The sequence below is a fragment of the Strix aluco genome, chromosome Z (genome assembly GCF_031877795.1).
Source record: "Strix aluco isolate bStrAlu1 chromosome Z, bStrAlu1.hap1, whole genome shotgun sequence".
In the NCBI taxonomy this organism is placed as follows: domain Eukaryota; kingdom Metazoa; phylum Chordata; class Aves; order Strigiformes; family Strigidae; genus Strix; species Strix aluco.
This window is the reverse complement of record NC_133971.1, coordinates 93,009,975-93,034,333: the sequence shown is the minus strand read 5'-3', so window position 1 is coordinate 93,034,333 and position 24,359 is coordinate 93,009,975. Positions and strand designations below refer to the sequence as shown.

At 39.3% G+C, this 24,359-nt stretch overlaps 1 protein-coding gene and 1 long non-coding RNA gene across 6 annotated transcripts in view; both read left to right on the top strand.

Moving 5' to 3' along the window:
- The window catches only part of SMAD2 (SMAD family member 2), a 52,041-nt gene that overhangs the window by 18,419 nt on the left and 9,263 nt on the right, over nt 1-24,359 (top strand). For 4 of the 5 annotated variants that reach the window (XM_074811546.1, XM_074811547.1, XM_074811550.1 and 1 more), the window contains 4 exons: nt 17,985-18,074; nt 19,225-19,418; nt 19,919-20,053; nt 23,214-23,288. In XM_074811546.1, coding sequence (XP_074667647.1) covers nt 17,985-18,074; nt 19,225-19,418; nt 19,919-20,053; nt 23,214-23,288 — 494 coding nt within the window. The remainder of the gene's footprint in view (nt 1-17,984; nt 18,075-19,224; nt 19,419-19,918; nt 20,054-23,213; nt 23,289-24,359) is intronic. The other variant, XM_074811551.1, reaches the window with a different exon arrangement.
- LOC141917892 (uncharacterized) lies at nt 6,366-9,176 on the top strand. Its single transcript, XR_012621507.1, has 3 exons — nt 6,366-6,434; nt 6,608-8,544; nt 8,655-9,176. It is a non-coding gene; the product is annotated as an uncharacterized LOC141917892 (long non-coding RNA).

Sequence of the window (24,359 nt, the reverse complement as noted above, 5' to 3'; positions counted from 1 at the left end):
GAGTTCCCAACATCTGCTGCTAAGCTATGAGTGACTTAGCTAAGAGGACAACAGCAGGCAGTTGGACTGGCACAGTAGATCCTGAAATAACATTGCTCTCCAAATAGAGGTGAAGTCTATTTTCCCAGAAACAGAATTTGGCACTGTCTGTTAGTTTGTAGCAGCACTGGAATAATTCACTATTCAAGTTGGGGATGGACACTGATTCTTAATCATAGCTCACAAGTTGAGAACTGTTGTGTGTAAGCAACGTCCTCAAACCATATACCGTATTTCAGTCTGGATGCATTCACTTATATGTAAATTGGTTCTATAAATGTTTGAAGACTATACTTGAACATCTTAAGCTTTCTAAAATAAGTATAGATATTTAAGACAGTACATCAGAATACACTAAAGCACCATTTTTATTGCTGAGATTACAGGAAGAGCATGCTTGTAAATTGTTGATAAGCTGACTCCTTTTTCTTATGACAGGATTATTGAGGATGAAGCAGAGCCCCCTCTGCCTTTCTCTTGTTGGAATTTCAATAAAAATAATGCTTTAGAACAAAGCCAAAGAGATCTTTCCTGGAAGTATGGCAAGAGATGTCTGAGATTTTGGGGAGTGTTGGCCAAGATTAGCTTCAGAATCCCCTGATCCTCCTTGTAATAGCTGGTGCTGTGAAGGCTTTGGATGTGTTCAGTGGAAGGGCGTAGCAGGAGGATCAAATTGCCCTTGCTCTTCTCAGTCCTGTAACTGTGGTGGGACTTGAATGTTGTCTTTACATTCTCTGTAAAAGACTAAAAGAAACTCTTGGTGCTTTCTAAGTGTGTCACGCCAGGGTCTGGCCCCTGCAGTAAGGACAGAAGGGTGGTGTGCTTTGCAGTGGCTTCCTGTTGTGTGTGACATCTCTTCATCTTGGAGTTGGCCCCATGCGTACATACTCCTCTGGCAGCTTGCTGTGTAGCTTCCTGTCTTCCTCTTAGTAACTGGTGTTGTGCAGCCTGAATTTCATGCCTAGAAAACAGCTCAGCAGCTGCTTGCCAGGTGAATAGGGTCCACCTGCATTGCCTGAACATAAAATGTGAAAGATGATCCTGCAGGAGAAACAGTCTGTTGCTGAAAGCGGCAGGTGCAAAGCAGTTTGACTTTAGAGGTGTTTTTCTGACATTTTGCAGTGTCTTCTAATCTGTGTTGAGAGTTTCTTTTAACAATTTTATGATGACAGCTTTCAAGTGGTCTGTGTTCTCTAGTGCTGTATTTGTGCAGTCTGGATTAGTGTATAGAGAGAACAAGAGGGTTCCAAGAGATTGCACTAATTTCTTTGGAGCCTTTCTCAGAGCTGTGGTGGCAGAAGCTGGCACCTGGTTTTCCAAGACCATCACCTGCCCAAAGATAAATGAGTCCAGATCTTTCTAGTTTCTGAATGTTCAGGATGGTGTGGTTATAGACAGAAGGATGCTGGCCCTAATTACATATGTGTAAAATGACATGTTCAAGCTCTAGGTTGTCTTAAGTATTTCCTTTAACTACAAAACTATCTTAAAAATCAGTTTAACTGGTGTTTTATCACAAAACTAAACTTAAAAATGAGAACTGCTGGTCACTCAAAAATTTCTCAATTTCTTTCAAGCTTGTGAAAGAAAAATAAGTCTGTTCAGTCAAGCTAACCATGTGGAAATATCAGCTTGTCTGGCATTAATATTCTGAATTACATATTTTTTTAATTGTTTACTCGGGGAAGGAGCTTGTATAACTGCAACTTCTGTTGTGCCTGTCTTCCGAAACTGACTTTAAATAAATGCCTTTTTGAAGCCTGGTTGTGAAAACAGTGCTTGGATCATTTCTTACTAACAGTGTTTTGTGAACTGGTCAGCACTGTCTTGAGGTCCTGTTTATTCAGAGGAGCCATCATGGATGGAGGCAAGACAGAGTGCAGCAAATGGTCAAAGCAGAGTAAGCCAAGAAGTTAAATACTGTCATCCCCTCTTGCCTTAACCCCTTCTACATAACTTGCACATTATAGCCTAAAGTTAAATTTTGTTTGCTTTCTGCTATTTGATTCATAGCATCAGTGTATGTGATATGTAGAGTAGGAAGCAGGATTAATATGAGCATAAGATAATGCTTTTTCTTCTAATAGCATATTTTTCCTCTACCAACACTTCCTACTTGAAAGGCCACTTAGCAGCAAGACCTTATTCTTGATAATCTGCTACAGAAGAATATATGTGCATCAGTAGGGCACTTCCCAGAGAATTACAGCAGTTGAGGCCTTGGTCTAGTGTAGGTAATTCTGTAGAAGATTAATTTGAAGATTAAGTTTTCTAGCCTTCTAATACAGCGTTGATTGAAATTAAGAGTAGTGATAGTGAGGTTTTATTGAAAATACAAAAACATAACTTGGTTTGCACAGCTGTGGCTGATGGTTTGGACTGAACTGCTATAACTAAGGTTAAGTTTTAGTGTAGACATAGTTCAGGTTGCAGCATCTTATAATATTGATGTCATCCTGAAAAAGGAAGTCTTAGAGTATTAAACAAAGATACTTAGGGCTGCCAGTTTTTAAGCTCATGCAATTCAGGAAGCCATGTGACTTACCCACATAATTTGTTACTGAGTTGGTGTGCCAAGCAGAAAGTATTGGCATGTCATTTGAGGTAGGTCAACATGTAAAAATATAAATGTGCAAGATAGCAAAATAGCCAACAGCAAGATGATCAAAGGAGCTTGCCTCTCAAGTCAGGAAGAAAAATTTTTGAATTTGGGGGACTATATTGTATATCAACTGGAGCACTGGATAAAGGCTCAAGGGTGTGCATTCTGGCCTTGGCTCTGCTGCTTTTTCCCAGGTAACCATACAAGTTTTTATTTGCTGTCATTTTTCAGTCTATAAATTGAGGTGTTTTTTTGTAACGCATGTGATAATGCCCCCCTCTTCGCCTCACTGGTATAAGCTCTATTATTTGATTACAGAATGTAAGTTTAAGGCTTTGTTCCCATTGGAGTATCAGTGATGTAAAAAGCAAATCTGGGTGTGATGAGTTGTTGGAATCTGTGAAAGTTCTTTATCTTCAAGTTACTGTTGCTTCTCATTAGGATTGCCTTAATGGTAAGAAGTAGGAAGAGTTGGAATCAAAAATAAGTGTTAAAGCTTGCTTGATTTTTGTATGCCATTAATTGTTTGTCAGGTTAACAACTGATGCTGGGGTTGCTGAATTTTAAGCAAATGAAAAATAGCTACTTGTGATTACTTTAGCGATTTACCTGCTCAGTGGATCCCTGTACAAAGCTCTAACTAGGAAGAGTAATATCTGTATCTGACATTTCATGCTACCATTAAGAAGACATGTTGGTCACTCAAGAAAAATATGTTGACTGTGCTTTATTGTCACTATTGAGTCCCAAATTATCTCATAAATAGTACTTATTTTTCCTCCAATAAAGGAACTGGGGCTTTAGTCAGCCCCAGGTTGATGCTAAACTATTCTCTGGCTTGCTGTGGTAATTAGTGTCTTTATTTCAGGCCAGCTATTCTGTGTGGTGAAGATTCCTCTCATAGTCTTCTTTTGTAGAAGTCAGCCAATTAGTTTTCTTGGTACTGTAACAAAATACCTGAGTGCTGTTTTTACTAGTGTGAATGTTTTATGACAACCAGAGCAATTTTACAGGAAAAACTTCCCAATTGTGTAGCTCAGGCTGTTAGTCTAGGACGAATTTATAGGATAAACAACATACTGTGTTCTCTTACTGCTGCAGCATTGAGCACAAATAGCTAGTTACCAGGTTCCCTACTGATTTAATCCTGTTTGTAATCTGCACCTGCTAATTTAATAGAAGTAATTTCCCATTTCTTGTTTACTGCTTGTTTCTGTTCACTTACTCTGACTTGGTTGCAGTGCTGATTGGTGGAAAACTTCTAAAATTTACGGTATACGATGCCATAGTCTCATCATGAACAGCTTTCGTTGGCTTCTGTCATGCTGCATTGTTTGAAGCAGACCGGCAGGATACAAGAGAACAATTGGGAGCTGGAATAAGTTCACATCTCGCTGCATATGCTTCAAAATTGGCAGAAGAACAATGAGATTGGGGAAATCCCCTTGGACAAGTGTTGCACAGTAATCTGACTTCAGCGTTTGTTCAGAAAAGATCCCCCAAATTGTGGCCTTTTATTCAGAAGCGTACAATCAAGTTCCAACAGGTCAAGAATTGAAAACTTTCATTTGGAACCTTTGCCTGTAACTGTAGGTAAACGGACCATTTCTTTGGATGCTTGGGTTAACTTTTCTTAGATACTGCATAGAAAGAAACCTGATGGAGAAGCAGCAAACTCTGAGTTTTGCTTAAATGCAGAATTTCAAAGTTACTCTGTAGTTGAATTGGTGAGTTACATCCCAGAACTGGTCTTCACTTCCTCTTACTTTTGTGGGAGGCTGCAAATCAAGTTCCTCTGTTGATATTTGAAATAATTTCAACCCATGCTGTAGTTTTGGATTTTAAACATGAAGAAAGGCTGGTATCTACTGATGTGGACTGTTGCAGCTTTGTGGCATCAAAAGTCATGTTTGACTCTTGAGTATTTGGTTAAAAAAGTCTTTTCTCTTTAATAGGTAACTCAAATATTAATTTCATGGGCTCCAACTACATTTTCCAAGGGTGGCTTATGAACCTTGCTTGCTTTGTGTAAGTCTACAGCAGTGCAGCCTCCAGTCACCAAAGCTTATTGAGACTTCTTTACTGTCTTTCTGTAATAAATCTCCCCTTCTGTTATAGTGGGGGGAATTTGAATATAAACTTAATGGCCATGTTGGGGAAAGAATTCAAGTGTGTCCATTCTGGTAAGTTCCACAAAGCTAGTATGAAAGTACCTTTTTAGTTCCTTTGTGTAAATTTTGAGGGTCTAATATTCTGTATATGTCCCATTTACCTGTCTTGCAGACTGATGCCTTTAAGCACAGTTAGTAACCAAAAATCAATGTTTTGCTGTCCCCTGTACGACTCAATTAGATGAATGTAGTAGTAGAACAGAAGGCCTACTGAAGTGATTGTGCCCGTTACAAGCTGCATTGGTGGTGGCCATTTTAAAAATGTTGTAATAGTCTGTTCAGTGATAGGAAGATATTTTTATTGGAGCCCAGTGTCAGTGGGTTTGTTCATCATGTGGGAACCCTTCAACGTTTTGACCAACAACCACAGACATTCCAAGACGGATTTAAACAGCTCTCATTGCAGCGAGAAGCCACGTAACCATTTACTTGAATGCTAATGTTCCTCAAGCCTTTGAAATTCTCATTTCTTTGGCTGCAGTAGGACAGAGAGAGAGAGCAGAGCAGCTGCCACCTCAGCAGAGGGCAGATGGTGATAGATCAGGGTTGACTCCTGTTAGGTGGAGTGAGGAAAAGAAACTGTCGGATGTCCTGGGAAAGTGCTTTAGCTGTTAAGCAATTGCATGTGAGGCAAGAGCACTTGCGGACATCGTCTTCAGATGCATGTTCTGGGATGAGCCCAATCACAGAATCATCTAGGTTGGAAAAGACCTTGAAGATCATCTAGTCCAACCATTAACCTCACACTGACCATTAATGATGCTGGATACTTCAGGACTTGTCTGTGATCTTAAATACGTCCTTTTCTGCTTAGCTCTAGGCAGGGAAGCTCAGGAGGCCGATTTTGATACGTTGTTCTAAGGGTGTCCCCTGCATACTCAGAATTTCTGTCAATAGTATCTAATATGGGGTCCCATATTCTGTTCTGGGCCTGAGGAGAGCAGAGGCCTGTAGTTAGGCACCTTGGCTATTAAGTTGCTTTCTTGATTTTTGCCTTTGCTAGGCACATAAGTCAATACCTCTGCAAACACACTAAGTTAATTTTAAAAATTAAATATTGGCTTTTTGTATCTAAACACTGAAACTTTTCCAGTCTTTTTATGGCTTTTTTGCTAGTTATGAATTTTCTTTAATATTTTTCATAAAATATGGGCATTGCTGTGAGTGGTGGCAACATCATTGTCTGACTTAATTTTTGTATTTACATATTTATCAAAGTGATGTCACAGTCATGACACAAGTACCATTCAGTTATCTGCCCCAGTATGTTGTTTGGGGAATCTTGCTTTATGTCTCAAGCCTTACCATTGTTTCAAATATAGGAAACACTGCATGCCTTCATTATATAATACTTGGTGTTTCTTTGAATTTTCATATCCTCATATTTAGAGATCGTCTCTTGTTTGGACGTGGATCAAGTTCAGTGTATTCTCTGTTTTACCAATTTTCTGCTAAGTATAGATGTCTTGGGCTGCAACAGGGGTCATTCTGGGTGTAGTGGCTTCCCTGCATTGAGCACTTTACATTATGTATCCTGTGTTCGTTTGTCTTCCAGGGTTTCTCAAGATGGCTGTGTAAATCATAGGGGAAGCTGTCCAGAGGCAGCTTCAGTTTGAAATGAGGTATTAAAAGATCCTGTAACTGTTGTTCCAAGAGTAATCTTTTTGCCAAGTTAGCATATTTGTCAAGGAACGTGGACAAGATAAATGTCTTGCAAAGCTAATCCCTCCCCCTCACTACCCCAAATACCCACTAGTTTGAGAAGGTTAATCAAAATGTCACATCTTTTTTTCAGCTGTCCATCAGTTGCGAAACAGCCCACTCATGCGGTAGCATCAGCCACTCACCCACTTGGAGGATGACGGACTACTTGAGAAAAAATTATGTGACTTAGCCCTTGATAACTGTACCTGTTAGCTTGTGGGAAAAGCTTTTACCACACCTACTATGACTAATAGTGGTTAGAGAACTTGAGATAAAGGTCATTTTTAAATGTCTGTCTGGTGTTAGTCTTGAAATGTATATGCTGAGCTTTGTTTATGTCTTTTGAAAGTATGATCTTCTGTGAGATGGCTGTCTGCTGTTAACAAATCAATTTGTTGTGGATAGATCAGCCAGTATTGTGATGCATATGTCTTCCTATAAAGATACTTTGTCCTTTGATACTTCTGATTCTATTTAGGTCTGTTAAGGATGATACAGAGCATTAATCTGTGAAACTGCACCGGGTGTCATCTTAACCCACTGCATGGTATTGCTTACTAATACAAAACAGAAAAAAGTAACCCCATGTGGTGTGAAAAGAAATTGAGATGAATCAGTTAGGTTCTTCATTCCTTATGTAACCTGTAAGTAAAAGAAAGGTATTGCACAGCTTGACACTGCTCCCAGTCCAGAAGACCGTGCTAGTCATCTGTCCCTTTAGTTGGAGCATTTCAGTGGTAATTTAAATATTAGAAAGGAATTGCTTGATCAACTGTTTTCATAGGCGTGGAATAATGAGAGTGGGGGACAGATGGTGATTTCTCAGATGGAGTTGCTGAACATACTTGCTTCATAGCTGCCTGCTACATGATGTGGTGCAACATCTCACTAGCTACACGGAGCTCTGATTCTTTTCCTAAATGGGTGTTTTTGGAGCGTGTGTTCCTAGTTATGCTTCCATTTACTCTGATAATAGAGTTGTGATCCTTTATTTCAGGGGGTGGTGGTCTTGTATTTTCTGGAAAGCTTTTGTCTGAAAGTCCAAAGAAGTTTTCTGGTGTGGTGTTCTTGGATGAAATACAGCTACCTTATCTTCAACATTAGCTTGCTCAGACATGTAATGGACCTGGTACATTCAGCTATGGGAGTTCCAAACTTGCAAGCTTCCATCCCAGTTGAAGCGCTGTATTTATGTTTCTAATGATACTGTGAGAAACTGCAATTTAATAGAGCAATCACAAAACTCAGTTTAACAGATACAAGCAGTGTAGGAATCCAAGTTACCATTTCAGGAGTGCCATCTTAAAATACAAACATTTACATCCTCAGCTTGTGGGTCCACATGATAATATTTTTTTCTTTGTTGTTGTTGGCGTTTTTTTCTTTTTTCTCCCTGCCTGGTTAGTCTCTGGGGAGCTGCCATTGTGAATGCTGTGTACACTCATCATCCTCACTAGATGCATCTAGAATTCACTAGCTCTGGTGGCTTTTTTGAAGATGTGATTGGGGGGAGTAAATCTGTGTTGTGGATCATCTCATCTCCAGTAAGACTGCTTCAGAGTTTGAGACATGAATTGCAGCTGCTGAAAGCTGCGGTGGTATGTTGAGAGTAGGGAACTGTAGGGCAAGTTTCCCAGCAAAGCTGTTAGCTCATGATTTCCATAGGTTGCTTTTTGCATGCTCCGTCTTCAGTCTCTGAGTGTAAGTCTCGTGGCCAGCTCCCTGCTGACCCCTGAGCGAGGCCGAGCTGTGTTGCGTGCCTTTTATTTCTCAGTGCTGAACGCTATCTCTGTGCTGCTTGACCTTGCCATTTAGAAGCTCACAAGTTTGCAGGCTGCTCTCCACCTGACTTTGAACAGAGAGTAAAGAGTCCTTGATAGTATCTGCATCGGAACAGACCATATGGACAACAAGAAAAGAAATAAGTATTTTACTTCTGCTTGGTTTCCATGGCATCCTGGAAAAATTGCTCTTGAACTTTGAGGTGCTATCCTTCCTGCATTTCCTAGCATGGAGAGAAAAATAAAGGTAACACTGATTGTAGTTGGCTGCTTTATTTTGTCTGACAGCACTGGGCTAGCATGTCAGGATTTGGGAGAAGGGAGGAATATCTTATATCTGTATTTTTGCCTTTGTAGGCAGTTCGTTGCACATGTGACCAGGAAGAAGTGTGCCTTTAGAAAAAGCAACAGAAGCATATACTGTTCATCAATGTGACTTCTTGGCCTGGCACTCTGCAAAACTGGAAGAAACTAGCTACTGGCCCTGAAATAAGCAATGGGCGGCTCAGATGTTGGGCTATAACAGAGTATCTTTTGTACCTCACGTTCCACTTTTGCGTCCCCTGTGGACATCCTTAAAGTTTAAGCTGAAGTAAATGGGCGTTTTTCAATGACTTTTTTATTTTCCCACAGTGTTAGAGAGGTTAATTGTATCCTGTGCCTCCTGCTTTTCTGGCTATTTTGATGTGTTAATTTTTTAGCATATATCCATTTATAAGGAAGGTTACTTAAGTCATTTTCCTGAGTTCAGATGTTGCATTTTCTATTTGATGTAATGATTTTGAATGCACTGTATAAAATTCTATGTAAACTTTATTCGTAAAAGGGCTCCGATTATGAGGAGTTGTGTGATGGTTCCTGGTTTATATTCCACTAAATATGCACATACATAAACATTTTTCTTGGATATCATATGTCCTGAATGTGTATGCGGGGAGGAGGGAGGCAGGGGGAGAAGGTACAGTTAGTATTTTGAGCAAGTAATCTTTCTGTGTTGCAAATGCTTGAAGAAAAAAGTTCTACTTCTGGATTCAGGGAAGGAGGGGAAAAAACAAGCTTTTTTCATTACGTATGAAGACCAGTTGCTTAAATAAAAGTAAGTTTAAGGGGTTGGAGACACTGGGGAAGCACTCATAATTGTGGGAGCCGAGTGCCCCAGCTGCCAGTTTTACTATTGTTTTGTTGAGTCTGTGCTGAGGGAGAAACCTGGGCTTTCAGCTCTGTAAGAGCTTTCTCTTCTGGAGTTGGGGCTCTTCTAGACATTACTTAATATCCTTTTCCTAGACTTAACAGGCTCTGTTTCTCCTTTGAAGAATGAGAGAATCTTAACGAACTAACTGCCCACCTGTACTTAGAACATGTGTAAATACCCATTTACTCTGATTGCTAATACTACCCTTTAACAGAACTTTCCTAGGGGTCTGCCTTTCTACCCCAGTGTCTATCACAGAATGGTCTCCATGGAAGAATCTTGTCCAGCTCCTCTTAAGGATGAGTGCCACTGCAGATCTCTGTAAATCGTTTCTAAGAATTCACACTTGTGCTTTTTATTCGGTGTTGGTTAAGATATTGGCTCATCCCTCTAGCAGGTGCTTGGAAGAAAAATCGTTTTTTCACACTGAATTACTGAACCTTTACATTTTCTGTTGCAAGAAAATGAGATCGGGACCTCTGTTACTTCACATCATTCACAAGCAGGAATGAACTGCTGTAGCTTTGAGTCATGCCATTTGATGAATGAGTATGCCTGGTTATGTACATTTAAGTGAGTAGATGACATTTTGTCACTGATATGGGATGATGGAGGTGCAAGTAGAAAGATTGGTCAATTCTGCAGGGATGCAAAATGGTGGAAGATTCAAAGAGGAGGTAGGATAGATATCTCATGAAAGTAACTTAACATTTGCATTGTTATTGCAGATGTCTTTTAATGTTTTTGAAGTAAGCATAGTGCAAATAACCTTTTCACTGCCACCCCTAGCATGAGGAAAACAAACCATGAGCAACATACATTTCAGTAGTTGAGACACTTAGGCCAGCCAAACTACACTTTACAGAAAGCTTTTGTTCAGACAACTGGGTGTACAGCTAGTTGAGGTGCTCTTTGCAAAGACAGGTAATATAATTAGCATTGTTACTGACTGGTACATAGACGTTTTAGGCTGTAATAGGAAGAAATGTTAATTGCCAGTATATAGAAAGGACTGTCAGGTCAGAATATAAGAGCAGCTACACGTATTTTCACTTGAAACCCAGAATTAAGGAAACCGTGATCAGGCAGATTTTGTGGGAACTGTCGTCTGTGCTGAATACAATACTGTATGTAAGCCAGTGAACTTTTTTAATTGCTGACTTTTTCATTTATTTTACACTGAAGCCTTTCAAATCAGTCTTTCCTATTACTGTTGTCTTTGAGACCCTCTATGAGCTAGTTCCAAAGGTTTGGTATGCCTCTGTCCCAGCTGTTCTTGAACCCCAGTTGCATCAGGAAGAAGATAGCTGGTGTGAGAAGGATGCTATTTTTCAATCCATCAATTAATTGATCCTTTTCTCAAAATTAGTATCAGTGGATTGTAATGGACAGTGTCTTCACAGAAATGCAACTTCAATCTAACTACAGCAGTGATGAACCAGAGCCTAAGTCAATGTAGTGATGTTCTTGCCTTGGTTTCCCGCTCAGTATCTTGCTGTGTGAAGTCTTGGATGTGAGGTCTTACATAGCAACATTTTTTTAAAATATTAGTATGCAAAGGTACAGTTCTTCAGTCTGTAGACTGGTTTCTCAGGCAAATTTTACAGAAGCAGCCATGAACCATGTTAAAACAATGGCATTTGCCCATCTGTTGTGAGAAAATGGGATTCCATAAATCTAGTGGCCATTTCTTACTTCTTTAACTCTATTTTGAATAGCTTGGTGTAGCTCTTGAAGCAAATTCTGCACTACTTTTCTGCCCACTCGACAAAATATTAGTCGAGGTAGTAAGTTCTGTAAATGTTAGGCTAGTATAAGGGTGTTTGTGTGCCTGTACTAGGTAACTTCTCTAGGTCAGGTGTAAACCTGATCATCTTTTCTGCTGTTGTTGTGTTTTTCTTATTTAGTCTGTGAGGGGAAACATGAGTGAAAAGAAATATCAGGCTCACATCTGTAGGGAAGACTTTGCATGAGAATTCCAGAACTTGAAACTAACTTTCATTCTCATCTCCCACTTTGAAACAGATACATGGGGTACTGTCACAGTGTACTGAAATTATTTTTCATTTCATTCTCAGCTCCAGCACTACAAATGCCTCAGAAAACATTGGGGCAGACATTAGATTCAGTGGAAGAAAGGCTCATGATTATAAGATGCAGGAGGAAGACAAATGGAGAAGATTGCTTTGAACGTGGACTTGCAAACTTGTTAGTGGCTGTAGATTCTGAAAGATTCAGGAAAAATGTTAGGGGTTCAGTGTAGTGCGTCACAAATAAGCAAGTTAAATGTCCAAAACCATTCTTTAATGATTCCTGTATAATATGGGCTTTGACTAGCGTGATGCTATTTGCATTTCAGGTTTTATTTGTTGTCTTTCTAGTGCTACCACTTCAGGTAAAGAGGAGGCTGTCAACTGAACTCTGTGTTTTAGCTCCTTTAAAGCTGCTCCACTTTGCAAGACTTTGAAGAAGAAAGTGGGATTGCAGTTACGTATGAATTGTGACAATATTTAACAACTTCTGCATAGAGTTTCTGGTACTTCATATGTAAATATCTTTGAAGTGGTTCTGCCTACTTTCATCTGATGTCATACTTGCTGCAAGCACTTCATTTAGTACAAAAAGTACCTAGAGGATGCAGCATTGCCAATACTGTAACTAGAGTTAGTGGTAGGATAGTTGCTTTGTTCATTCTGTCTCTCAGTAAAAACTGGTAATAAATTCTTAGTAGCAGCAACCTGTAATATACAGACACCAGCCCAAGCATGTGTGTGATGGTTTTGGTGCACATAGGGTACTGTTTAAAACTGCTGGCTTCAGGCTCTGTCAACTGTAGCCTCAAATAAAACAGCATCTCTATAAAACTGTGTATTATTGATGAGACCTGTGACCTTCACTTCTGGTTGTATCTTCTATTTTGCAAATGCACTTGGGAGAAGTACAGAGATGTCTTGGCGTGTGTGCAGCTCAGTGCCACGTGTAGGCACCAGCTTGTTTGATGCCATCGTCTTGGACAGTACTTGCTTGAATCCACAACTCAGTACATCTGGCTTTTAACTGTGCTGAGAAACTGAGCCTAATTAAGCAGCCTAGGTTGAATACCAACCTGAGGTGGCTTTATTAGTTGGCATCTGGACATCAGTGAAGGGATTGTGGATTGTTCTGTGTAGCTGAATCTCTCAACTAGTGAAGTGTCTAATTCAGAATTACTGGCACTGCAAGCCAGAATGCAAATAACTCTATATTCACTACAGTGAGGTCATGCTGTCACAGACTAACATTAATACACTGGTTGGCAATGGTCATCGTGTCCTTTTCAGCCCTTATCCTCTTCTTTTTTTCACCTAGATGGATCAGCATCCTTTACCATGTAATCATATTGCAAATACAAGACTATTTTGGGGCAGTGTGTCCCAGTTGAGGTGATGTCCATCTGTATTTTTGGACTCTTGAATGTGACTATAGCATGTTACTTTAGACTGTTTCATCCCATGTAGTTTATATCTGGTTGTTATGGATTTTGATGTGGACTTTGATTCCTCCAACAGGGATAGAATACATTAAAGCAAGCAATCATATTGCTTGCTTATGACTGTGGCACAAACCACATTTTTTCATGTTCATTCTTCCTGGGCAGATCAGTAGTTCATCTGTATTTGAACTGGGACTTGATAGTCCAGTTTTGTAGTAGATTAACGGATACTATTGTTCCACTAAGATAGCTTGCACTGTTTACTGATTGGGAACATCATCTGTGATATGTAGACTAGGCCATGCAAATACTTTCTGGTTATCTTTGATATTTAGTTTTTTTCTCTGTCCACATTCTTCTTGTGTGTGTCAGTATTTTCTGTCTTACTAAAGAAAGGCAGTTTTGGCACTTTGTCTCAAAATTGTGAAGCATTGCTACAGCTCTTTGCTGTTTAGGTAATTTCTTGCCCAGAGTAGGTTTTTTTGGAACTCAGATTTTCCTGTTAAAGGAAATGATGAAATGGAAGAAGTGAAGGCATACTGTGTGCTGTTGCATGCTGATAGCCACATCAAAGATACTTCTTGCCAGGATTGTACAGTATCATCTGAGGTGCTGCTCCTTATAAGCAGATGAAGAGTCAAGTTGAAATGCCAGCTCTTGCAACCCTTTCCACATGGGGAAAGGCTCTGACAGAAGTAACTTTGATTCCACCCAGTAATAACTTGTTTGACCCTTTCTTCATCACATCAGCCCTCTGGTCAGTCCCAAGATAGGAATTGCGGGACTGAGTTGTCCCAGGTTTAGTGTGTAGCAGCTTAACCAGCTAGACTTTGACTCTTCCCTAAAAATCTCTGGGTCTCAAAGAGTAGTTGTTATTCTTTGCAAGTATCCTTTGAGCATTTCTCCTTTCTCTAGGAAATAGTTTTCTTTTCTTAGGATTTCAGAAAACCTGGGAAACTGAGCCAGTTTGATGCTATGAATTTTTTTATTTATTTATAATTTTGCATTTATTTATAATAAATTCACTGATTTTGTCAGGTCTGCAAAAGCAGCAATCTAGTATTCAAGGAAGTTTGGTCTGGGAGCGCTAGAAGCCACAGAACATGGTGATTTGCTAATCTAAGCTAGTGCTGAAAAGATAAAAATATTAGCTTTTGTATAGTTGACCTCGTTTCTGTCAACAGACATACTGTTTTGAGAACAGCAATGAAAATGCTCCTTGAAATGAAAGTGTCTGCTGTGGTGGGAGGAAGTATATTATCTTTAAGCTTGTATTTTGGAGTATATTTAAGTGCTGTCTACACAGGAAAAGTTTAAGTACAGTTTGGATACAGGAGCCAAATTATTTTGGAAACAATATTGGCTTATCAGTGCTGCAGCATACCGCAAGTTCAAAACCAAAAACCCCTGTTTGGTAAAACATGAAGCCCAAAGTGTGCTTCTCAACTTCGGTTTGAGGGCAGCCTGCTTACTAAAGGTGAAATGGTGATATGTCTTGGCTGCTTTCCTCCTAAAACGTGCCTGGGAATGTTCCCAGGTACTGTGGCCAACTGGCTCAGGACTGCCTTGTCCATACTCTTAAACTCTTAGCTACCAGGGCAGGGTGGCTGCAAGTGGTGGTCCCCATGGCGTGCAACTCACAGACCTGGGAATTGTGTGGGAGAATGGTAATTGGCACGGCCCTGTGCTGGGGAATGTCCTAGCTGCTTTCTAGCATATGTGATCATGTTCCAGGGCCTGGGAATGTTTCCAGACAAGACTTAACTTATAAGTACAGATGTTAGTCCTTGATTCTTCTAGATTCTTTATGGACTAAGGCATAGGAGGACTGTTGACATCACGAGGTGTTTAGGATGCTTCAGAAAGGTAGGTTGAGGAGAGAATGACTCCTATTTATTTTGGGGCAGTAATTCTGTACTACTGAAGAGTCTGTACCTCCTGTCTCCCTTTTAGATGTATTCAGGGGTTGTTTAAACATGCAGTCACCTTTTTGCCAGCCACCACCTTTCTGGGATGAGTAGGCATGTCTGCCCTCGGGTCAGGCTATTGCTTGAGTACGAATGAGCATACTGTGGCCTTTCATGGAAGTGCTGTGTATGAAGTATGCTTTTTATGGTTGTGAAGAATTTCATTCTGATTTGGGGTTTGTGTGTGAATATTAAGAGCCCTAGTTTACTGTCTTGGTGACGTGGGGAGGGGTATGGTAGTGTGTGTTTTAGCCAGTGGATCTTTTATGTGAGCAGGAGAGTGAAGAGACCAATTTGTTTCCTCAGATTTCTTCCAGTGAACAGTAAAAGCTGTGTTGAGCTACTTTTTTGATCACACAGGATGATTTCCTGCAGGCTCTTCAGTGTCTGTGGGTTATTGGAGTTGGAGTACAGTCCTAGTGTAGATGAACCAGTAAAATGGTGGTATTAATCCCAGCTCTAAGCAGACAAACATCCTGGAAGACGACATATCGTGCAAGCTGCTGAACATCAGAGCATTTTTGCTCTAACTGATCACGTTTTCTGTACCTTCTGGCCAGCCTTCCCTCTATGGTATCCTGAGTTTCATTGCAAGCAAGGGCACTGTCGTCACACAGTCATCTCATGATGCTGTTTGTCTTTCCATAGGTTATGGAATATGCTGTCAGCTTTGACAGTTTGAATATTTATGGAGAGAAGAGGTTAGCAATATAAAATACTGTTCATGTTCATTGTGCTTTGTCAAGGGCTGTGAAATTTTACTTTTGCACATGCTGTCTTAAAAGTCTTGTGAAACAGATGTGTGGCATGACATGCTTACACGGTGATGCACCCCACAATTTTGGGAACATGTAATCTGTGTGACAGCATCAGCTTTGGAGCACTGCTTTGTATAAAGGATCCATTGCTCAAAGGTAGTCAGCTGTCAGAGCTGACTATGTCAATTAATATGCAGCAGGCTTTGTGTCTGCTGATTGTTCTTCTGATTTAATGTGCATGATGATCTCTCTTACCAGCAGTAGTGGTGTAGATTTAAGGACACAGTACAGTGCAGGGATGCTCCCTGGTGTCCCACAGGCTGCCTGTGTGTCTTCAGGGCAACTGTTTCAATCCTTGTGCAGTTTCTGGCAGCCTGCTGTCCTGGAGGCATTTTAGGAATACGAAAAAGAGAGATTGCAGGCTGTACCAATGCAGTGATGGTCAGCGTCCCTCTTCAGCCTGCTCTTTCTGGAGAGCAGATGCTCCCCGTGTCTGAGATGGATGTAACTTGTTTGGGACAGTTGACTCTTTTGAAGAGCTGAGTGTATGTCTTAAAATGGGCTCTCTGCTGCTCTCTACTAGACAAAAAATCATCTAGTACAAGACGTGCTGGTGATAATCAGTAAAATGTTAAAGGCCACATCTTATTTAACTTTTTTATTTGTGATAAATGTAGGCTGCTGTCCAAAATTACACTCTTGTGTTGTAGCGCTTGTAGAGCTCCACAGTGAATAGAAGGACTGATCTGGCTGAAAAGTAACTCTCAAAACATAAATTTTCAGCTACATATGTTTTGTAGTCAGGTAGCCAGTTTATAGATTTGAGTTGCTGCTCAATTGCATGGACAGTTCAGCCTCCCTGGGATGGCTTTAGAAATGAGGCGTGTGGGACAGGAAAGAAGGGGGCAAGAACCATTTGTTCACTTCATCGGTAGCCCACACTTATGTTTTATTAAAGTCACCATGAAATTGAGGTGGTTGTCAGCTCAGAAGGTGGTTTCACAGTGCTGTGCTGTGTCTGCTCTTTTGTTTCATAACTCTAATGAATTTTCCCTGTGCAGGGAGGAGAAATAAAAATACCTGCTTCACTTCTCTTCCCTTAAGCACTAATCCAAACTTGTGAGTGTATCAGCTAAGCTTAGTAGTTTAAATTTAATTCACAACACCTATATTTAAAAGCAGGAGTTTGGTGAACTTAGATTCTTTCCTTTTTTTTGCAACTTTTCAGAGGCTATTAATTTTAAAGGTAATGTAGCATCCAGTCAAACTTCAGGTTTTGTAATTAGGAAGTGGAGATGTAAGTTGCTTGTGAACCAAATTCTCTTTGTTTCTGCAGTGTGAGGTCTAGTTGTGTGTTACTTGCATAAAATAAACTATAATTTTTCAGTGGTGACAGAGCAAGTCTGTGATAGAGCTGAGCTTGATTTATGCTTCTGGAAGTCTGCTGCCTGTTTACAAGTCCATGCTGTTTTCTTTTTCCTTAAATCTGCCACCGCTTTTAGTTTGTGTCTATGACTTGAAGGTTCCTTTTTCTTTACTGTTGTGATCTTGTCATTGAACCGATTTGGGAAAGAATTGGTTGTCTTTCCTTTTCTCCTGCTTGATTTAGCAATTAAAAGTTTTGTTATTTTATAGTTAAGTCTTAATATACTATACTGTAAAACTGTGTTAAACTTTCTGTGTTTTGTATGCAGTGGAAAAGAATATTTAGTTCTTTAATCAAGGAGAGTATAGAACACAGAATTATCAGCTACAATGTGCTTTTCTTAAGAGTCTGAATTTTCCTGTTTTGGGAAAAGCAGCAAATTAGTATGTGCATAGAGAATGAGATTAATGCTTAAGTGGTGGTACCTGAAAGTTAGACTCTGATGTTCGGTTTCAGATACACATGGCCTTTGTTTGAAGTCTTAGGGAAGCTTATGTTTCAAAACAAACAAAAACAAAAAACCTAACCCAGAAACTACTCTTTAAAACTGAATTTTGTTAAGAGCTAGGCTGAGGAAGTTTTGCCTGTTTTAAGGAACATTACAATTGTACTGACTACTTAAAACGAGAGAACTTGTTCACCTTTTAAAAACATTATCATTTACCTTGAATCACGTGTTCCATTTTGATAGCCTCCTTCATATAGAAAATATAGCATGAGATGTCAGTTTAAATGCAAGTCTAACAGTGCTCTATCTTCTATGTGAAAGGAAGTATTCTGTACATTTTTCCATGTTTGACATCATGGTGTTTTGAATAACCATGTTCCATATTCATACCAATTTTTTGTTTTTGTTTTCAATTTATGCACAGCACTTGCTCTGAAATTTGGGGACTGAGTACACCAAACACGATAGATCAGTGGGATACAACAGGCCTTTACAACTTCTCTGAACAAACCAGGTGAATATTCTGCCCTCTCTCGCATCATAGAAATCTTGTGGGAGGGAATGGCTTTGGAGGGTCTGTAATGGGATGCTTTAGCTGTAAAGTAGACTAAAATGCTTCCTAGGCCTCTCATGGTACAGCATTTTAAAATATTTGCTTGCCAGTGTAGAAATCCAAGTGTTCTCAGCTGATGTTTTGACCAATGAAATTCTAATTCTGGAATATTCCTTTTTCACGCCAGTGCTATTGAAAGAATGGGAAGACTTGTTAAATGCAAGCTCTAATGTGATTTGGTATTTATATTAACAAAGTTGGGAAACTTAATTCTTTAGACCTAATCTTACAAAGTGTTTAAACTGCTTTGTATGCCACATGCTTTCAGTTAAATCTTGCTAATTGGCTCAGATACGAGCTACTAAAGAATTGTTTGCAAATTCTTCAGTAGTTAATGGTGGGCAAATTCTAAACAGGGTCTTTATTTTTTCATGTCACATTGCTTGATTTGTGTATTGAGGTTTGTCTCCCATCCCATAACAGTCATAAACATCTGCATTTGTGTAAGCATATGCAGTCTGTCTTAAAACTAGCAAAACGTTTTCAGCTGGTAGCAAGGCAGATGAAGTCAAGAAGATAAAACTGTACAGCCCTTACAAGATGTGCATTCATGCTTTTTGCATTACAGTTATACTGCCATGTGGATCACTTGGGCAGCTGACTGCTTATAGGCTTATTTGCAGTTCTGTGGGAATTCTTATGCTTAAAGCCATAAAGCATCCATGCCACAGCAAAGCCTTGAGGTCTAGCAGCGGAAGGGACTATTAAGTGTGTGATTTTATTTTATTTTTTTAAGTGTCTTCTGCATTTAAAAAAAAGTGTATGTAGTAATCATCCTAAATACTTGGTTGGAGGTAAAGTAGCTTTTAATGAACTCTAAATTCACTGGCAATAATTTGAGCAGCTCAAAAATAAGTTAAGACACTGCTTGATACCATCATTTTTATCACATTTGAAGCCTTTTAACAAGAGTATGAATGTCACTCGCAGTGTTGATCCACTGAATTCTGAAAATAAACAAACCACCCATCCTGTGTATGTACACTGTTGCTTGAGCGATTAAGAGACAGCATGCAGTCTGTAAATACTTTTCAACATCTTTCCCCTATAGATCTCTCGATGGCCGTCTACAGGTATCTCATCGTAAAGGATTACCGCATGTTATTTACTGTCGTTTGTGGCGTTGGCCAGATCTTCACAGTCACCATGAACTTAAAGCGATTGAAAACTGTGAATATGCTTTTAATCTTAAAAAGGATGAAGTATGTGTAAACCCTTACCACTATCAGAGAGTGGAGACACCAGGTAGGAAGACTGCTTCTGACTTTCTATAGCAGCATCTGTACGTACTTGTTCAGCATAATGTTTTAAATGAAAAATAGAGAAAGATTATGCTTTCTCTTGCCAAAGGTACAAGATTCTTAAAGATGCAGCTTTTGAGAATACCATCCCCTGGAAGTTTTTAATAGTAAAGATGCTGAAGAATCTTTACAAATGTGTTGGATATCCCTAATAAACACTTCAGTACCACCAGCAGTTTCCAGCTGGCTAAGTATGGATCAGACCGAAAAGGAGAACAGAGATGACTTACCTTTGCTCATGTGGAATAGTCTTACTCAAGAGATACCTCAGGAATCTGATTCTTCTAGTAGCAAGCAGTACAATTGCAGTATTAGCAGTAGTGAGAATCAGAAAATTTCAAAACATATTAAGAAATTGTTAGACGTTTTAGATTTTTTCCCTTTTAGCTCACAGAACTGTGTGTTTTGAGGGTCTTACTAATGCTTTGAATTTTGCTTTTCCAGTCTTGCCTCCCGTACTAGTGCCGCGTCACACTGAGATTCTAACGGAGCTTCCGCCTCTTGATGACTATACCCATTCCATTCCTGAAAACACTAACTTTCCAGCTGGAATTGAACCACAGAGCAATTACATACCAGGTATTTTCTTAACTCCCACCACAACCAGTACATTTAACATTGTGCCACTAGAAGAAAGATGGTCATTTCATCCTCTTAAGTGATCAAATTAGTTGAAGATGCACCAATGAATTAAATCTAGTTGATTTCAAGTATCAATTGCATGGAAATACCTGAACACTGTTTGCAGAACATGATCCTGTGTGAAACCACATTGCTGTGGCTTCACCATAGCTTACTTGGCTTCAGTAGCTTATTTAAGATTCACAATGCTAATGAGTACAAAGTAGACCCTCACATTATACTTTAAGCCTCTTTTACAAACATATAAGGGTTGCCAAATGCTGTGTATTGGAGACTGAGTAGTAAACTGCTGCTCAATCTCACCACGTGTAGTACGCAGAGAAAACTTTTAAGTTACGAAACAGTGACTTAAAGTAGCTTCATCTGTAGTTCACAATCAGTCAAGGTCTTCTTTGTGTATTTGGTACTGTTGTGTGCATACCGTTCTGTCTTTTTAGTATGAAGGAATAACCTAATAATATTGAACTCTTAAAGAATTCCTCCTCCCCCTCTTTGCCCCTTCCCCACCCCAAAACCAATACTAAGACTAACCTGCCACAGTGCACCCAAAAGTCTGTATGTACCCTTATTGAAACATAAAATTAGTGACCTTTGTTTCCTGCCCCAGCTTCCTGTTTCCTGTCTCTTCAGGAAGTTACCTGGAGTGTAGAACCAAGCGAAGCTGAAGTTTTCTCATAAATGTTTAATGCAACTGTGTTACAAACAAACTGAAAATTCAGATCTGGACTCTCGAAGAGTAAGATGACTGCCTTGAAACTCAGATATGTGCAATGTACAAATTGTATCTACTTGTCTTAAACAGGATGTTGCTTGTGTTTTCTTTAAATGTATCCAGGAATTGAAATGGCACCAAAAAATTTTCAGTTCATTTGATCTCTTTTGTTTAATTTATGCCACATTTGTTGACACCTAGGGACAGCAGAACTTTAAAGAGCAATTTAATGTGCTAGAAGTTGGTATTGCTTTCTTAACTTGTATATTCTTCTTTGACTCAATCTGAGGGCTTTTGATAGCATTTGCAAACAACTTACTGCAAAGCCACCATTTGAAAATCCAGTGCTATGGAAATGCGCTGAAGCAGCTAGGTAGTTATTTGCAGGAAGTCTGTTCAAGGCGATTGCGGGTATTCACATGATCTTCAAATGTTTATGCAGCTAACCACACCTTGCTACCTCCTCTTTGTCACTGACACCCTCCTGTTGTGTTCGTATCATGGCATCTTACTTCATTTGACCTTGCTAACTTAATTTTGAATACTTAGTTACGTTCTGGTAAGTCTTGTGTGTCCTGACAGCCTGCTTCAGAGAACCGTTTTCTCTAGCGGTAGGCCAGACTAACAACCCTGCTAGTTTTACACCACAACACTGTCTTAGTACTTGGTCTACGGAGAGGTGGGTTTCACCTACAGGTGGGAAGATGGCGATGGTGGAGGTACAGGGGAGCCTTTGGGGCTGTACATTGCCTTTCAGGTTACGGATGCACTGAGCTGCAGTGTCCAGACTTCTGGCAGCATTCAGGCTCTGCAAAGAATTCTTAATGCTGCACTTGAGCGTTTATTTCCAGCTGTGGTGGTGGTGTTCAACCTCTGACCCTAAAACAGTATTAATAGTACTACGTTGAGGAAATCTTCTCTGTTCAGACAGAGGCTAGATATGAAAAACCATCTGTGCCAAAGAGCCTAGATTAGCAACTGGAAACAGGAGGCCTGGGTTGGATTAGAAATGGTTACTGACCTTTTACCATGGCTGTGGGCTTAACTATAATGAATGATTTGGAGATGGGTGGAGTCCACTTTACCACAATGAATTCTATAAAAATGTTCAAAACAAGTATGATTTTTGTCATCATACTTCTTGCTAGTAAAGATTCCCCTTAATCTTTCTTCTAAATTCTCACTTGAATTTCTGTCATATCAGTATTTAGCACACTAGTTTTACAGAATGAACCAAAGCTATAATTCTTTTGGTTCATTTTTATTTAATCAAGTGACTTCATCTAGTTTCCTCTTGCTGACTTGCTTCTGATCTTACTATATGCTGTAAATCTCAGACATGATATTTGATATAATTTTATTCTAATTCTTAAGGAAAAGGCTTTATCTTTAAATTTCTGCTGTTAGGTAATAATGTAATTAAATGTGTTTAATCCCTCAGATGTCTCAAAGACAATTCTAAGGCGATTGTAGAGATAGTTAGCTTCAAACACTCTCACTAAAGAAACCCAGGTTTTGCCTTTAATATATAGGAAAAGACATTTGCCCAGTTCAAAGAAAATTATTTCCTGAAAGGCAGTTGGTTAACTCATTATCTGGATTGCAAAGTACATCTTGATTGGAGAAAAGGAATAACCATACTCTCCTGGGTTTTGAAGATATTTCTGTGGAATTAGACACAGTTTCTAGTATCAGAATGCTTCAGACTTGTTATTGAGTTTACTTCAGTCTGTGAAACTCCATCTTTAAAGAAAGCTAGTGAAAAGAATAGATGATCACTTTAGTGGAGCTTGGGTGTAATAATAATGATAATAAAGCTTGTGCAGTGTAACTAGTTAGATAATACAGTTATCATTAGTGAGTGAAATCAACTGTTGAGTATTGAAGAAAAATGGATTTGGGGATTGAACTGAAAAATGACCTTTAAATCTAGCAACTTCTATAAGGCGTGGGAGGGCATCTGATCTGATGGTTATACCGCATAAAGACAACTCTTTTTTTTTTTTTTTTGTAGAAGTCACCAGATGGTTTTTTCATTTGTAATTCTACTAAATGTGAAAGCTGTTGATCACAATTGCAAAATTGTTACTCATTGTAGTGAAAGTATCTTGTCTTAAATAGAACAAACAAGGATTAGCTGTTAATTATATAACATATTGGAGAAATTGACTGGCATACAAGAGATGATACATTTTACATAGACAATAAGGCAGGTAATGGGTTGGAAGCCCTACTGGAAGGAAAAAGGGACAGCAAAATGAAATTCTAATTCAGTGTTCAGGTATCATACGGAGCTCATGAAGACTTGAGGACAAAACCCCCAAATGCTAAATCTTACAGATTTCCCTAGTTGTTGAATCAATAGGTGGATATTTTTTTTGACAGAAACACCACCTCCAGGATATATCAGTGAAGATGGAGAAACAAGTGACCAGCAGTTGAACCAAAGCATGGATACAGGTAAAACTTCTGTTTTTTCACTACTTTGAAGACTTGGGATTACTGGTTGTGATCCCTCTGCATAGCACATGAATTCAGCCCAAACGGTGATGGCAGTAGCAGTCTGTACAACCTGGTGGTTTCTGTTTAAAATATCACTTTCACTCTTTCGTGAAGAAAATAATTTTCTACTCGGGGAATGCTGTTAAAACATTCTGTGCCATATTAAGTACATTTCATTTGTTTCATAACAAAAACGTACAGGTCTTAAGTCTTCATCAGAAAGACTTAAAATAGATTTTTGATAGCTGACTGGTTTCAATTTACCCCTAACTTTTTACCATCTGGAAACAGGTTCATTGAAGCAGAATATCTGTTGGCCTAAACAAGTTACAGAAATGCTGCATTTTGAGAACCTGTCTCTGAACTCTGACAACCTTACCACTTCTGCCATGTTTCAAATGAATTCTTGTATGGAAGGGTCTATTGAAAAAACAGTAGAAACATTAAGCATTTGTGCCTCTGTATGAAAGGGTTTCTAGATAATCTGGTTGGCCTTAGGCTTGGACAAAGCACAGTTAATGTTCTGGATAAGAACCTCCTGCTATGCGCTGGCAGAATTGTGTGTGTGTTCAGTTAGCTAATGTTAGCAACCTTTTTCCGTTAATTGGAATCAACTGTGCTCATTTCTGTAAGAACTGCAATATTTTCCCACTATGTGACAACAGGCACCTTAATTAAAAAAGCCCGACATCAGCAGTCCTTGTAGGAAGGTTTCTGTGCAAAACCTCTCTGTATTTTGCCTACTAGTGCACAAATAGTGCTGGAGAGTTCATGTTTTTCTGAGTGTTTTCCTTCCTCCTTCCAGGAAAGAATAATTTCCTCAAATGAGGAAATCCAGCTTGTTCTTTTCTAGAGATAAATCCTCTCCTTTGAGAATAGAGAGGTAATATCTTTCTTGTCTCATCCACTTTTTCTTAGCTTTTTTTTCACTGAATTTGGGAAGAAGTCACTACCTTCTCACTGGAGAGGTGCATAAATAGTTACATTCACAGAGTGTGCATGAAGCGAGAGCTCTGCCAAATACAACGC